The sequence below is a fragment of the Rhinopithecus bieti genome, unplaced genomic scaffold (assembly GCF_001698545.2).
Source record: "Rhinopithecus bieti isolate Rb0 unplaced genomic scaffold, ASM169854v2 scaffold_110, whole genome shotgun sequence".
NCBI classification, from domain to species: domain Eukaryota; kingdom Metazoa; phylum Chordata; class Mammalia; order Primates; family Cercopithecidae; genus Rhinopithecus; species Rhinopithecus bieti.
The window spans coordinates 2,081,208-2,098,741 of NW_016803311.1; the positions used below are offsets into that span (position 1 = coordinate 2,081,208).

The window sequence follows — 17,534 nt, forward strand, 5'->3', positions numbered from 1 at the left end:
GTTTTTCTTATTGATGTTGTAAGTGACCATGTAATATAGGAAACAAATTCTAAAGTACAAAATTACTTTTATAAGTGAGATGTACAAGCCTTAGTTTTTATTTGTCATATAGTCATTACTAGTGTAGTTACTCCCTAAGTGTTTTCTCATATAAAACAATAGTGGTATTTCAGAGTTGTTAAGAAAGTAAATGAGTGGCAGATCAAAATTAATGTTGGATTGAAGCTGGATATCACTCTTATTATCATATTTATAAGAATAAACTAATGTTTTATATGAAAGTGTAATTATTATTTATAGTATTTACAATTTGTTTGCATAGTACAGGGGCAAATGTTTGTTAGTGTTATCTGCTACCACATTATTTTTTGGATATTCTTTCACGTTTACAACACTAAAAGAGATGCTTACTTTTAACTGAGGTCATTGGACATACAAGATTTTGGGTGATATTTCATTTTCTGTAACTTCTTTTAGTTCTTAGTATTTTTTAATGCCAGATGATTTAGTGATGGACATTGTTTTATGTGATTTTGGGTTTTCCTCCTTATGAAATTTTGAGGCAAAGTTGACATTGTTTTAATTTCATGGACATGAGATGAGATATATTCTTAAATAGAGAACTTTTCCTGAAAACCATGACTTGAAAAGAAATAATTTAAGAGTATTTGTTTACTGTCATGCTCATACTCCAAACACTTCTTAAAGTGTCAGAATTATAATTTCATTATTCTGTTCTCTTAGAGTTTTTATAGAAAGGGTATATTCCCCAAATTAGTTGATGTACACTATTAGTAATGCATGTCAGTCTGTTTCATTTGACTATTCTTAATTTTTTTATATAAAAGTAAGTTTTCACAATCATTAATTGGTGTAGCATTCTAAGATAATGTACAATTATTTCTAAACATAAAATTACATATTTTAACACATATATTTATTTAACACATTTATATATTTTTAATATGTAATTATATCGAGATCTTCAAGTTCCATTTAGAATGCTTACCTACATTTGATAATGAATAAATGTGAATGACAAGCTTTGTTTGTATTTTTTTCATAATGCTAACTAAAATGAGATCTTATGAACTTGCTTATTCTTCAGTTCTGACTTTATTAATAAATTATTACTTATAATATGTTCTTTGATCAGGTATAATTTCAGCAGTGGCATAAATGATGTTAAAGTAGGCATTTGGCTTTTTAGGATTCCCAAAACCTAAACTGAAGCCAAACTTCAGTACATCTCTACTACATTTAGTAGTTTGTGATAAATTAATTAGGTTATATAATTAAAATTTTCTAAGCTCTATACTTATGTGGGTATTATATTTGCTTAATAACATATGCTCTATGTTCATGCATTTGTATGTATTTTATTACAGTTAAGTATATCCTTATGGATTTAAAATTTGTATTTCTGTTTATAGTGAGGTAAATGTCCTCCTAAGGGCTTGGAAATTTAAAGCTCAAACTATAGCTGATTTCATTCATTCACAAAGTAATGAAAGACTATATTATCTGAGGTTCTTTAGATACACAGAAATGTATAAAATAGTCACTATGATCTCACCAAGCTTACAATCAAATAGGGAATGTAGTCATTAAATAACGAATTAATTATAAATGTGATGAGTGTTAGGATTTGCGGGTTTTCCTGAGAGGACAAAAGAGAACATGGGAAATCTGGAAAGGTATGAAGTAATGAACAGAAGAATGGGGGAAATAGGGTTAAAGGGTTTTTGTAGGGGGTATAGAGGGTAATGTGACATCCATGAACCCTGGTTACAGTATGGAGAATGGTTTGGAAGGGATAAAGAATAGTGTTAGGAAGACCAATTAGGAGACTGGAGGCTCTTGTAGTGTACGAGATGAGAGATGGTGGTATGAAAAAGATTTAAACATTATTTAAGAGGTACTTGGTAATTTATTAATAAAAGTTTAGATGTGTGGAAAAGATGGAGAACTCAAAGATGACTCAGCTTTCTAAGACATTTTTAAATGTTATTCCATTTACTAAACTAGACATTAAAGAAAGAACAGATTTGGGGGAAGTTATATACAATCCATGTACAAGGTATACTTTCAGATTTCATTAAACATCTTGTTCTAAGACTGTGTAAAACTAGAGTTGGCTGGGCATGGTGGCTTATGCCTGTAATACTAACACTTTGGTAGGCTGAGGCAGGAGGATGGCTTGAGCTCAGGAGCTCAAGACCAGCCTTGCAATATAGTGAGACCCCCATATGTACAAAAAATAAAAAATTAGTTTGGCATGGTGACACATGCCTGCAGTCCCAGCTACCCAGGAGGCCGAAGGAGGAGGATTGCTTGAACCCAGGAGGTCAAGGCTGCAGTGAGCCATGGTCGTGCCACTGCACTCCAACCTGGGCAACAGGGGAAGGTCCCTGTCTCAGAAACAAAAACAAGTAAGAGTTTAAACACAGCAATTATTTCTTCAACCATTTCTTCAAGGACAGAATTAAATGAATGAAGTGTTTGCCTTTTTTATGTTCATACAATTATCCAGAGCTACTAAGGGATACTGCCAGTTTAACTCCTGTAAAGTGCTTTTAATTTTATTTACTTTTATTTTATTTTATGGAGATGTATTCCATATGATAGAAGGATTTTAAGCTATAATTTCTTATTTTACATCCTAACCAGTTTTGTTGCCTTGATAGATGGAGTTATAATATTTATATCCCAAAGTCATCCAAAGTAGATCTTATAGAAGAAAGCAAAAGCAATGCAATGGAGCTATAAGACATTATATTAAGAATCAAGGGAAAAATTGTGTAATAATGGGCAAGGGAGATGTTAGTTGAGAATCTAGAATAAGGAATATTATTACAGTTCCGTGAATAATTAACTTATAGCTCTAAGGCAATTAGGTCTAAGAGAGAATCATGCTGGGTAACAAAGAAATGTGTTTGTAACATTTTATTAAGCAGTCTAAATCTTTCTTGCATCTTTAGGAATTTTCTTATATGAAAATATTATGACGAAAAGTAAAAATGAGGCCAGGTATGTTGGCTCATGCCTATAATCCCAGCACTTTGGGAGGGCGAGGCAGGTGGATCACTTGAGGCCAGAACATCGAGACCAGCCTGGCCAGCATGGTGAAAGCAGGTCTCTACTAAAACAAAAATTAGCCAGGCATGGTGGCACTCACTGGTAGTCCCAACTACTCAGGAGCCTGAGACATGAGAATCGCTTGAACCTGGGAGATGGAGGTTGCAGTGAGCCAAGATCGTGCCACTGCACTCCAGTCTGGGTGACAGAGCAAGACTCTGTCTCAAAAGAAAAAAAAAATGAAATAAAGAATTAAAAAATAAAAACACAAAAGTGAAGCTTCCTCATTTACTTTTTATGTAAAGTTATCTTATTTTGATTTGAAGATGGAAGTGTTTCAAATACAAATGAATGTATTTTAACATCGTATATAAAAACCTTTGGTAGTAAATCACTGATATTTTGGTAATATCACCTAGTGTATCTTAATATTCCACTCTGTAACATCAGTAACCTGGAATTAGTTTTGTTAGTCTTTCAGGAACTTCATAGTCCCAAACAGATGCTCATTTGTAATAAATGAAGAAATTTGAATATATTTTTTAATAAATAGATAATATATTAATATTCTTCTTACAAAAAGAAAGTAATTCAGACAAGGTAGGAGAAATCAAAGGGCATCCTTTTTACTTCTGTACCCTAGAATACTTCTCTTTTAACAGGTGACTATTAACCCAACTTGATTTTTTAGACATACAGATTTATGTATGTACATATGGAAATACATAGGTAGTTTAATCTCCTGTATTTTTTTTTTTTTGAGACGGAGTCTCGCTCTGCTGCCCAGGCGGGAGTGCAATGGCCGGATCTCAGCTCACTGCAAGCTCCGCCTCCCGGGTTTACGCCATTCTCCTGCCTCAGCCTCCTGAGTAGCTGGGACTACAGGTGCCCGCCACCTCGCCCGGCTAGTTTTTTGTATTTTTTAGTAGAGACAGGGTTTCACCATGTTAGCCAGGATGGTCTCGATCTCCTGACCTCGTGATCCACCCGTCTCGGCCTCCCTCCTGTATTTTTTTAAACATAAATTGTTTACTCTGTATGCATTCTGAAGACTTACAAATGAAAGGAATGCCATAGTTTGACCAAGAGGGTTTTATCTCCAGAAAGAAAGGATGGACTGTTTCAACATTTAAAAACCCCATGTTACCAAACAGGAAACCCTAAATAATCTCAATAGGTGCATAAAACCTTTGATGAAATTTAATGCATTCTGTCTTTTCCTCTCATTAGAAATTGGGACAAAATATGCTTTGTTCATTTTCTGTGCTGTTCTGGAAGTAACATTATTTTTTAACTGCAAACTCATTACAAGTTAATTGAAAATGAACAGAGAAAGAAAATCACGGATGATTGAACTACTGAGAAATATGCATGTGTATTTTCTTAGATTTACTGCAACTGTTTCTACTGAATTTATTGGAAACATTTTTGACATATTAAATTCTTTTCTCCAAAGGGACATAGTATGGAGGAATTATATTTTATTTAACTATTTCCTCATGTTAGAACATTTAAGTTATGTGTATCTTAAATTATTTCCATGAGATACTGCTTAGAGTTAAAATTGCTGGGCCAGTGGAAAGTTTTTTTAATCAGTATTGTGAATTTCCCCTTCTGAAAGATACTATAGCAATGATCTGTGAGTTTGAATTTTATTTACATATGTGACATGTTGACAGAAAATAGTTGGAGAAAACTACATGAATTGTTTTATATAAAGCAACTTAACTTTTTACATTTTGTAGATGTTTTTAAAAATGGCTTTTTTTTTTACTTTTCAGAAAACCAGACAAACAAAACAATAGATGCTTCTGTCAATAAGAAAGCAGCTGATAGCACATCACAGGTAAGATTTTTCCTTCTTCACAGTAAAATCCTAATTATGGTCTACAGGAAAATGAATTTTCATCATTCTTTGATTGAATGAAAATTGTTCTATGTCTGTTTTTTTTAACTGTCCAAACATTGTCTCATAACTTCTCTGTAATATTTGACAAGAATTGAGGTTTTTTGTTTTGTCTTGTTTTGTTTTTACATAGCAGTTCTCTTAGAGGTAATAGTTTATTAACTGACTGATTTGATTAGTACAATTGATAGTCCAGTCATTTGCCTTTACATTCTGTAAAGATTGTCTGCAAAAAGAAAACACATGTAATTTCTTCCAGGTACATCTTTTTTAAGAGTGTTTCACTGGTTTACCCTCACTTGTACCACTCTCTACCCCTACCACCCACCATTTTAATTTTCTCAAAAGTAATCAGAAATACCTTCTGAGGAAGAATTTTTTGTCTGTCTGCTTGTTTATTAGCACTTTGCCAGTCTTTGTACTTTTTCCTATTAAATCTTAACCACCCCGTAATAGTGTAACTACTTCTTCCCTGTATTAACAGTGTTCTTCCTTGTTCTTTATTGCTTTAGGTATAATCAATTCATAGTGATTAGGTTGTTGATAGTTTTATTTTCTTCACTTCCTTTGAATCTTTTCAAGAAGCTCATATATTCCTACAAGAACAAAATGTTGAGCATGTCAGGCATGAAAACTGACAAGATTTTAAAACAAGGGCATCATTTGATCTTTAAATGTGACTATTTTCCTTAAAACAATGGATTTTGACCAACCTAGATGTACACCATAGTTTATAGGTCAAATAAAAGCTATTAAAAATATCTTAACTTCTGACAAGTGTTAGCAGTTTTTGTGTGCAGTATTAGAGATCAAAGTTGTGATTGTTTCTCAGCATGTCTTGTAGATTATAACTGTGTTTTCATTTAAAATTATAAGATTGAGATACTTTCTAGAAGACGTATAGAAAATGCTGATATATTCAGTGATACTTAGTGACATTTATAGGAAATCTAGTTAAACTTTAAACAAAGGATTTGTGAACATCTCTACTTCCCTCAGTGAGTTTTTTTTTTTTTAACAAGTAATATTTTCAAGGAAAGGAAAACGGACATTATGATGGCTGTCTTTTGTCATTTTATAAATGGTGGTTCTTCTAGAGCTGTGATCTCTAATATGATAGCCACTAGTCACATGTAGCTATTTAAATTAAATTAAAAATTTAGTTCCTCAGTCAAAATAACCCCCATTTCAAGGTTCAGTAGCTACAAATGGCTAGTGGCTAGCATATTGGACCACACAGATATAGACTGTTTTCATCATTGCAGAAAGTTGTATTGAACTCTCTATTGTATAGAGTATTTTGCTGAAATATAGTATATGTAGCTGGGCACGGTGTCTCACGCTTGTAATCCTAGCACTTTGGGAGGCCGAGGCAGGCAGATGATCACCTGAGATCAGGAGTTCGAGACCAGCCTGGCCAACATAGGGAAACCCCGTCTCTACTAAAAAGACAAAAATTAGCCTGGCGTGGTGGCAGGTGCCTGTAATCCCAGCTACTTGGGAGGCTAAGGCAGGAGAATTGCTTGAACCCAGGAGGGCGGAGGTTGCAGTGAGCTGAGATCATACCACTTCACTCCGGTGTGGGTGAAAGAATGAAACTCCATCCCATCTCAAAAAAATAATAAATAATATATGTAACATCATAAATATATAAGTGAAATTAAAATGGATATAATGTAAGACACTTGAGGTGGGGCATGTTGGCTCACGTCTATAATCCCAGCCCTTTGGGAGGCGGAAACAGGAGGATCACTTGAGCCCAGGAGTTAGAAACCAGCCTGGGCAACAAAGTGAGACTCCGTCTCTATAAAAAAGAAGAAACTTAAAGAAAAAAAAAAAAGACACTTGAAACAGGAATTGACTTCACATCAGAAAGCAAAGCAATAGTACAACTTAATGTTAAGCTCTCAATAGATATTTTATTTGGCTTCAAGGAAGAGGAATTTAATATCTGAGTATACAAAAATGCATACGAGCAGTTTGAGCAGCCAGCCTGCTGAAGCAGTGCCTTATCAAAAATAACAACGTTTCAGCTTTGAATCAGTGTCAATTATGTATATGAATAATAAATACAATTACAGGAGTTTTATTGTGTAATAAGAAACCATAATGGAAGTATATATGTGCTTTCAGTTACGAAGTTATGCTTGCCAGTCAGAATTTTTTGAAACAAATATCATTTTTGTCATTGTGATGAATACCTTTATTAATGTTCCACTTTTGACTAAGAAATTCTTGATATCTTTTTACCCCAATGTGCAACTTTCTAGCAGATAGAAACTAGTGTGAAACAGGTAGCCTGTGATTCTTTGAATTGTCACATTGTAAGTACAATTGGCTAACTTCATTTTTCTATCCCAAGCCTACTTAGTTGTACTTCTTAACACTTTAAGGCTGTTTAGATCAGAAGAAATCTGGATGTCTAAGGCCAGGCACAGTGGCTTATGCCTGTAATCCTAGCACTTTGGGAGGCCAAGACGGGCAGATCACTTGAGGTCAGGAGTTCGAGACCAGGCTGGCCAACATGTCTCTACTAAAACTACAAAAATTAGCTGAGGGTGGTGGTGCATGCTTGTAATCCCTTGGGAGGCTGAGATGGGAGGATCACTTGAACCTGGGAGGAGGAGGTTGCAGTGAGCCAAGATAATGCCACTGCATTCCAGCCTGGATGACAAAATGAGACACTGTCTCAAAAAAAAAAAAGAAAGGAAAAAAAAGAGAAACTTGGATGTCTGGTGTGGAAATGCTTGTTGTTCGGCTGTAATTAGCAAATGATGAAATATGTAAAAGATCTCTTGTAGTTGTTAAATGAAGATTTATCTGATATCCCCAAATAACTATTTATTAACATATTGCACATAATTTATTATTGTATGTTTTATTACTATGTATCATTTATATAATGAATTATTAGTTTTATATCCTGAAAACCAAATTTATTCAAATTATCAACATAAGTTATAAAATAGCATTGCTATCTGTAATTGTTGTTTTGAAGGACTCAAGATCACCTTGAAGTTTGCTGATTTGCTAGAAGGATTTCATAAGACCCAGTAGTAGGTTATACTCACCATTATGATTTGTCACAACAAAAGGTGTAGAGCAAGAGCAACAGGGAAAAAAATGTGCAGAGTTGAAGTTCAGAGAGATCAGGCAAAGACTTCCAAGTCGTCTGTCTGGGATCGCACAGAATTTGTTTTTTCTCTGGCTTATTAACCTTAGAGACATGTGCCAAGAGTCTTTTCCCAGAGAATCCTGATTGAGTCTCAGGGTCTGAGGTTTTTTGGAGGTCTGGTCACATAGTGACATTTTTCTGTGTAACTGGCCATGGCATTGGAAACTCAGGATCCCAACAATGAAACCCAAGTGTACATCATCAATCTTCATATTTATGCAAAGCAATCCTGATGAACACAGTATGGCACAGTTCACTGTTCAGAGTGTATATAAGAGAATTAATCGTTAACATGACCTTCCAAGGGCAACATTCCTGATAACTAACCAAGTCTCAATTGTGGTTCCAAGTTCCCTTGGAGAGATGTGCAAGGAATGAACAACCAGCTCTTCTGTGTTAACTCTTTCTTCACATTTGCTGAAGTGTGCCTTTCAGGTATATTCTTGTTTCATTACAAAAAAAGCTACAAAGCCAGTATGTTTGCTCTCTTGAAATTTTCTTAGTGTTTGCTTATTGAGACTGTTCATTTTGGAAAATGGCACATGATTAGGTAACTTTTTAATAAACTTTCTAGTGTTAAAACTATTTGATATAATTTTTTAATGATTTCAAACTGAAGGTTTCAGTAATATGTGTAAAAACAGATATAAACGTGTCTCTGATTAGATTTCTCAGACATAATATTTTGTCAGGAAAAAATGTAAAGATATATGTATCACATGTATGTGTATCACATGTCTATGTTTGTTCGTTTCCACCTGGTGGCATAGAAATAATAAGGTCTACAGTCAGACAACCTGGAGCTTGTCACTTAATAGTGGGTGGGTGCTATGTTAAGTTATTGAACACCTTCGACTTTTCACCTATAAAATAGAGCTAGTGCTAGTAGTTACCACATAGAAATATTAGGAAGAGTAAATGTGTTAATGCATGTAAAGCATTTAGCGCAGAGTCTAATAGGAGTAGTGCTAGCTATCATGACTATCTTATAAATGTAGTTAATAGTTATTGAAGTAATTACCAATTTTATTTGTCAAAAAAGAAAGTCTATTCAGGAAACTACTTGTAGTATATGATAATAGATAAATTGTATCTGTCAGTTTATGATCAATAAAAATCATAATTTATCATTAGATCATTGCTTGTAGGTCTTCTTGATCTATATAAGCATTTAATGATGCACATTTTCCTCTGAGCACTGCTTTGGCTGCATTCCATAAATTTTCGTGTGTCGCATTTTTATTTCATGTAGTTCCTTGTCATTTCCTTTTGGGTCCTGGGTTGTTTAGTTAGTAATTTGTTTAATTTCATAGTATTTGGGGGTTTTGCAAATTTTTTTTATTGATTTTTCATTTAATGCTATTGGATTTAGAGGATATCCTCTGTATGACTTTGTTACTTTTACACAAATTAGATACGTGTTATAAAGCCCCATCTATGGTATATATCTTAGTGAATGTACCATGACACTTTAAAAGAATGTGTATTCTGCTGTTGGGTGTAATGTTTTATAAATGTCAATATAGCATGGTTAATAGTGTAATTTGGATTATTTGTATGTTTACTGATTATTGCCTTTTGCTGTAGTGGTTTTATCTATTACTAAGAGTGGTATGATTGTGAATCTGTTTCTTCCTTTAATTTTATCAGTTTTGCTTCATAGATTTTGACCCTGTATTACATGGTATTTTTTATAATGTATAATTTGTAATCTTGCCATACTTTTATCATTGTAAAATTTCCCACTTTGTCTCTGTTTTTGATATTAGCATAGTTACAGCAGCGTTTTTATGCTTACTGTTTGCATGTTACTTTTTTCAGCTTTTTACTTTCAGTCTGTGTCTTTGTATTTAAAGTGAATCTGCAAGAGAAAAAAAAATCATATTTCTTGATTTGTTGTTGTGTTATCCCATTTGATAATCTCTACATTTTGATCGGAGTTTTTAGACCGTTTATAGTTAATGTAAGTTTTGATAGGATTGTGCTTAGGTCTGCTGTTTTGCTATTTGTTTTCTATTTGTTTCATCTGTTTTCTTTTTTTGTTGGTTTCTGTGTACCTTTCCTGCTTTATTTTGTATCAGTTTTTTTTTAAAGCATTCTGTCTTAATTCCTCTGTTAGCTTTTTAGTGCTCTCTCTATCTGTGTGTGTGTGTGTGTGTGTGTGTGTTTATGTGTGTGTGTGTTTTAGGGATTGTTCTAGAGTTTATGTATCTGAATCTTAATTATAGGAACCATGCAATTGTATGTGTACATTTACCTCCTTGATGAAGTTGCTTTCCTTAAATATCACATTCATGTTTTCACATATGTTGCACATATATTACATTGTTTTTAATCTGTATGTTGTAGATCTCTAAATATATTGTTTTTAATTGTTGCCTTACAGAATTTTAAAGAAGTTAAGAACAGAAAAGAGATATACTCTTTAATATTTATCCTTATGTTTACCTTTTCTGGTCCTCTTCCTATGATCCAAGTTGGTATTTCCTTTCAAACTGAAGAATGTCCTTAAGCTCATCTTTACAGTGTAGATCTGCTAGTGATGTATTCTCTTGGTTTTTTAATATCTAAAAAATGTACTTTTGTATCTTTTGTCTCGTTTTTTTCAAGGAGAGTGTCATTGGATATACAATTCTTAAAGGGTTTCTTTTTTTAATTATCAGCACTTTGAATATATTGTTCCAGTGTCGTCTTGCTTTCATAGTTTCTGACCAATAGTCAGCAGTTACTCTTTGCTCCTGTATAACATGTAATTTGTTCTGTTTACTTTCAAAATTTTTCATTATTAGTTTTCAGTATTTGGACTATGATGTGTATAGATTTCTTAATGTTTCTTCTGCTTGAGGTTCATTGAACCTCTTTGATTTGTAAATTAATGTTTTCCACCAAATTGGGGAAGTTTTTGGTTATTATTCAATTTTTTCTTGAGATCTTTGTTTCTTCTCATTTAGGGTTTTGCTAAACTGTTTCTTATTGCACAGGTTTCAGGCATTTTTCATATTTTCTTCTGTTCTTCTTTGTGTCCTATGGACTAGAAAATTTCTATTGATCTAGCATCAATTTCGTTTTTTGTTTTTTTTTTTGTTTTGTTTTTTTTTTTGAGGCGGGGTCTCGCTCTGTCGCCCGGACTGGAGTGCAGTGGCCAGATCTCAGCTCACTTCAAGCTCCGCCTCCCGGGTTTACGCCATTCTCCTGCCTCAGCCTCCCGAGTAGCTGGGACTACAGGCGCCCGCCACCTCGCCCGGCTAGTTTTTTGTATTTTTTAGTAGAGACGGGGTTTCACCGTGTTAGCCAGGATGGTCTCAATCTCCTGACCTTGTGATCCACCCGTCTCGGCCTCCCAAAGTGCTGGGATTACAGGCTTGAGCCACCGCGCCTGGCCATCGTTTTGAGTTTTTCCTGCCCCCTCCAATCTGCTTTTATGCCTACTTAGCTAATTTTTATTTTAGTAATTATTTTTTCAGCTCTATTATTTCTATTTTTTTTTGTTTCTTTTTCTCTTTAGAGATGTCCTATTTATGCATTCATTGTTACTATATTTAACTCTTTGAATTTTTTTTTTTTTTTTTTTTTTTTTGAGATGGAGTCTTGCTCTGCCACCTAGGCTGGAGTACAGTGGTGCAATCTCGGCTCACTGCAACCTCCGCCTCCTAGGTTCAAGCGATTCTCCTGCCTCATCCTCCCGAGTAGCTGGGACTATAGCCACCCGCCATCACGTCTGGCTAATTTTTGTATTTTTAGTAGAGCTGGGGTTTCACTATGTTGGCCAGGCTGGTCTTGAACTCCTGACCTCATGATCTGCCTACGTTAGCCACCCAAAGTGTTGGGACTAGAGGCGTGAGCCACTGCTCCTGGCTTTAAACATATTTTTAATAGCTACTTTCAAGTCTTTATCTGCTGAATCTAATCTCTGCTTAGAGTCAGTTTGTATTGACTTATTTTTTGTCCTAAGTTAGTTCCACTTTTCAAAGCTCTGGACCTTAATGATAATATGTTGTAGTGAAACTTTATTTTACATTTGTTTGATGATTTTTGGGATCTTTTAGTTTGGGATTTTATAGATCTTTGGTGTTTGTTATAACCCATTTTTCTGTGAAGTCATTATTGTAGAAAGATTTATAAGAATTAGAATTGCATTATTATCTTGGGGTTGGGCCTGGATATTATGAAGTCTAGGCATTATTTTCTTTTTTTTTTTTTTTTTTTTTGAGCGGGGTCTCGCTCTGTTGCCCAGGCTGGAGTGCAGTGGCCGGATCTCAGCTCACTGCAAGCTCTGCCTCCCAGGTTTACGCCATTCTCCTGCCTCAGCCTCCCAATAGCTGGGACTACAGGTGCCCGCCACCTCGCCCGGCTAGTTTTTTGTATTTTTTAGTAGAGACGGGGTTTCACCGTATTAGCCAGGATGGTCTCGATCTCCTGACCCCGTGATCCGCCTGTCTCGGCCTCCCAAAGTGCTGGGATTACAGGCTTGAGCCACCGCGCCCGGCCGGCATTATTTTCTTTAATTTCTCAATTTGAGTTTTGCAGATGAAAACCTTTATCATTTGGAATTGATCTCAGTATAATATATCAAAGTAAATTGTGATTATCGGTTATTAAGCAGTTGTCATGTATCATATATGGCATTAAGCACCTTATATACACATTTGGATTCATCCTCACAATAGCCTCAATATTCAAATATTGGAAACTGAGATAATTACCCATCTGAATCAGGTAGCTAATAAGTTAGAACTGTTAAGACACACTCAATCTTTTTGACTTCAGGGTCCTGGCTCTTTAGGTTTTTACTGTCTTACCTTCCTTTTCAGTTGCTATCATGTGGTTTTTAAAGGTTTTTCTTATAATCCTAATATTTCTCATGATTTTGGATGATGGGTTACTGGTCAACTTGGCTGTGCATTTAATAGCATAGCAAACCGTATGATTTCATAGTATACCATACCGGTTTTTTTAGGGCAAAAAAATTTAGATTATTTTCTATAACCCAATTCTAGCTTGAATGATTGCCTTTGGTGTTGTGGTGGATTAATATTGCTAATTTAGAGTAGTATTGATAAACATTTTAAATGTCACAAAATGAATAGTGTTTGTATTTAATCTTATTTGCTGTGTGCAACAGATAGCCTAATTTTTTAAAGAAAACATCTTGAATTTCTTTTGAAAATTGTATTTCATATAGTGGATGTTTAACGCATGAGTATCCTGGGGCATTTGTCAGACAAACTCTCTTTATTCGGGTACAGCCTTTTAGGGGTCCTGATTGAACCAGGTTACTCATTAGTCTCATTTTACCTCACTTATCATTTCATTTTTTAACTTGTATATCTGCCAGAGTTTTCTTTGTAAAATGTATAAGCTTTGTTTTTCAGAGTGGAAAAGCCACTGGCAGTGATTCAGGTGGTGTCATTGATCTCACAATGGATGATGAAGAGAGTGGAGCTTCACAAGGTACTTCAATAGTAATTTGGGATTGGGCCTGGTTTTGATACCTTTTTTTTTTGTCTTAATACAGTACAATATTCTACAAAGACAGATGTTTACGGCATTATGCTTGGTTTATTTGTGTTCTTTTTGTAATGGAAGTTTTTATATTAGAATTTTAAAATTTGGCTAGGTGCAGTGTTTCACACCTGTAATTGCAGTGCTTTGGGAGGCCAAGGCAGGAGGATCGAGGCAAGAGGCCAGGAGTTTGAGACCAGCCTAGGCAACACAGTGAAATCCCATCTCTACAAAAAATTTAAGGATTAGCTGGGTGTGATGGCATGTGTCTGTGGTCCCAGCTACATGGGAGGCTGAGGCAAGAGGATAACTTGAGCCTGGGAGGTTGAGGCTGCTGTGAGCTGTATTTATGCTGCTGTATTCCAGCCTGGGTGACAGAATGAGGCCCTGTCTCAAAAAAAAAAAAAAAAAAAAAAAAAAAAAAAAAAAAAAAAAATTAAAATAGAATCAACTCTTAAATAAGTATGAACAATCTGTAGAGGAAAACAGCAATTAAGAGAATATTGTAATTTTGGAGTACCTCTGTTTTGTATCTCTTATTTCACTTGATCCTTGCAAAAAATCCTGTAATACTCATTTTAGACTTGAGGAAACTTGTTAGCCTTAGAGAAAACAATTCAGACTCATTAAGGGTCTTGGGAATAAAATCCAACTCTTCTGTCTCTACATTAAATGTTCTTTTTCTCTCTCTGTTCATAAACAGAGAGAGTATCTTTCAGTGTAGATACTGTATATGTATGTATACATTTAATTTTGGTCATTTGAATTAGTTTCTTTTATCTAGCATTATATAAATAAAATAGAAGTAATTTTAAAAGCATTCACATCCAAAATAATAATATTCTGAGTTAGAATATTTAAAAACTGTAAACCATATTCCTAGTTACTCTGCAGTGTTAATAGGTGTTTCATGAATGCAAAGTTCTATGGTTAAATATGCTTGGGAAATGCTGAGTTTAAAGTTAAATTGATTTTTTTATTAATGCAGACTTCTCTGAGCCTGTACTATGCTGATTTATAATGTAAATCTCTAAGAATGATTTAAGATATAAAGTGTTTCTCAAACTTACTTGGCTGCGCAAAATAACGTTCAGCTACATATCTATAAAACTCTGGTGATTTTTGCACATGGAAAATATAGTAGTAATGTGCTGAATTACTTATTATTATCTTAAAGACATTACTTTTTTAAAAACCCAAATATTTTAAAAGTAGTATTTTGGGGAATCAGTCTAGTTGAGCTTAGGAAAACAAAAGTTAAATAGCTATACAATTGATTATATGACAGTAAAGTTGATTTTGTTATTTAAAACTGAATTGAGAAATGTATGCCATCCTTCATCTGGGTTGAACTCAAGCCAGTATGATTATTCTTTAAAAGTTTCAAATTATCTCTATTGTTTTCACTAATTTTTAATGGACAGCTATGACTATTATAATGGATCCCTAAAGAAAAAAATAAATACGGGTTTTTGAGAGGACACAGGTAGGCTTAATTCTGGATTAAAAAGTAAAGTCCTAAAAGTTTGTTTTCAGTGCTCTCACCATTTCCCTAGCATCCATGCCTCATGGGGTCTCTCTGTTGCCCCACCTTTGGGTCTGTCTCAAATTCTCACATTCCTAAAGTACACTGTTTTCTAATGGCATTAAAGTATCCATCGTTAACGCCTTGGGTTTTATTTACATGTAGTGTGGAATTCTATGGGACAGAAATTGATGGGGATTATTTTGGATAGAAGGACTTTTGGGTGGTTTCCTGTTTTTAAGAGTTTTTTCTGAGATGCAAATATTTATTTTATAGGCTGTTGAAGACCTTTTTTGAGATTAGTCATTCTTTGTCTATTTTAAAGACTATATAGTGATGATAAGCAACCATCTGTTATCAAAGAACCTAAATAATTGTAGTAATTGAAATTCAAGATCACAGCGAAAACTCATCAGTTTATAGATATTTGTCTAGAAGAGTATTCTTTCTATAGGTATGTAGATTATATATTTGTGCAAATAATGAATTATTCTAGTTGGCATATTGTATTGAATTTACAAGTAAGATTATTTCTGAATTTCTGTAAATGTGAATTAGAATCTGTGATAGAACCACCAGCGAATTACATATGCTCTTAACTCAGTTTTCAAATCAGCAAAACTACACATAAGTAAAATGGAAATAAATTGTTCTCTTAGAGGTAAATGTGACACCCAAGTGGCAAGCAAAAGTAACATTTGTCCATAGAGGAAAGACTTGTATTTCCTAATTTTTTTTCTTGTCAGTCATAATATTTCGCTTTTAACTAACAGACCCCAAAAAGCTAAATCACACTCCTGTATCAACCATGAGTTCTTCTCAGCCCGTGTCACGACCTTTGCAACCCATACAACCAGCACCGCCTCTTCAACCATCTGGGGTGCCAACAAGTGGACCATCTCAGACCACCATACACTTACTACCTACAGGTAAATTTGCTGAATCATTGAGTAGAAGCTTTAGTTTACCTGTAGAGAACTATGACTATGGAGTTAAGCAGAAAGATATGACAGAAAATTAAGAATAATTCTTATTGTTAATTTAAGGACTACAATGTGTGTCCTTTTGAAGGCAGTATAACTTAGTTTTACTGACTGTCTTAAGCAGCAGCACTGGTAAAGAATGATTATAAAATATATATTTATTTACTTAACATTATATAAATAAAATAGAGGTAATTTTAAAAGCATTCCCATCCAAAATAATAATATTCTGAGTTAGAATATTTAGAAACTGTAAACCAATTCCTAGTTATTCTGCAGTGTTAATAGGTGTTTCACGAATACAAAGTTTCATGGTTAAATATGTTTGGGAAATGCTGAGTTTAAAGCTAAATTAATTTTTTTCTTAATGCAGGCTTCTCTGAGCCTTTACTATGCTAATTTATAATGTACATCTCCAAGAATGAGTTAAGATAAAAAGTGCTTCTCAAACTTACTTGGCTGCGCAAAATAACATTCACCTAATATCTATAAAACTCTGGTGATTCCTAATGCATATGGAAAATAATATTATTCTGAGTTATATTCTTGACACTAGCCTGGGCAACACAGTGAAACTCCATCTCTACAAAAAATTTTAAAAGTAGCAGATTTGTCATCTGCCACAGCAAATGTTCTGTAAACGGCAGAAATGAGTGTAATTTCTCTGGAAAAGATGGATATAATGACTTGTTCTCAGTGTAACCAAGAAGTTGTAACTGACCGATCAAACAAGTTTTAAATGTGTCTTATCTTGAAATAGCTTTAACTAGTCTAACACTACCACCAGGAATCATATGCTTGCTACCTTTCAAGAAGCTGTAAATTCAAAGTTTTCAAGATTTAGCCTGTATCCCCTAAACTGTTCAGAAGCCAATCAAGATGGTTTGTCTTCTATAAAACAGTCCATTGCTTGAAGATTTATCTGCACAGTTCTTATATAAGTACTCTTCTCATTAAGGAAAACTTTGAATTAAAGTGGGGTTTTATCCAGTAAAATTTGCACTTAAAATACCAAATAACTTGTAGGAATCAGGATATTTTCCATAGTGATTTAGCAAACTATTTGTTAATTAATCTTTGAGTTATGAAATTATTGTTGATGCAGCAAATGTGTGGTTGTTTTGTTAGGGACTGTTTAGATTTGTTGAATTTCAGGATCCTAGATGCTTATTCAGACTTTCCCATCAGTTAAAATAAATTTTACCTTGTTGGCATTTCCAGGCAAAAGAATGTGCTTGTGTGACTTTATCTGGTGTGTAAATTTTATATTGGTTCTCATATTTCAATACCATTGTTCTATCTAATTAGGCAGTTATAAGTAAATTCAACCTTGGGAGCTGTGTTATCTGTCTTTCTTTATATTTA

The 17,534-nt window shown here is 34.1% G+C and overlaps 1 protein-coding gene across 10 annotated transcripts in view; it reads left to right on the top strand.

Moving 5' to 3' along the window:
• Nucleotides 1–17,534, top strand: part of ATF7IP (activating transcription factor 7 interacting protein) — a 141,141-nt gene that overhangs the window by 100,118 nt on the left and 23,489 nt on the right. For all 10 annotated transcript variants that reach the window (XM_017873354.1, XM_017873394.1, XM_017873380.1 and 7 more), the window contains 3 exons: nt 4,860–4,924; nt 13,532–13,610; nt 15,960–16,115. In XM_017873354.1, the coding sequence (XP_017728843.1) occupies nt 4,860–4,924; nt 13,532–13,610; nt 15,960–16,115 (300 nt within the window). The remainder of the gene's footprint in view (nt 1–4,859; nt 4,925–13,531; nt 13,611–15,959; nt 16,116–17,534) is intronic.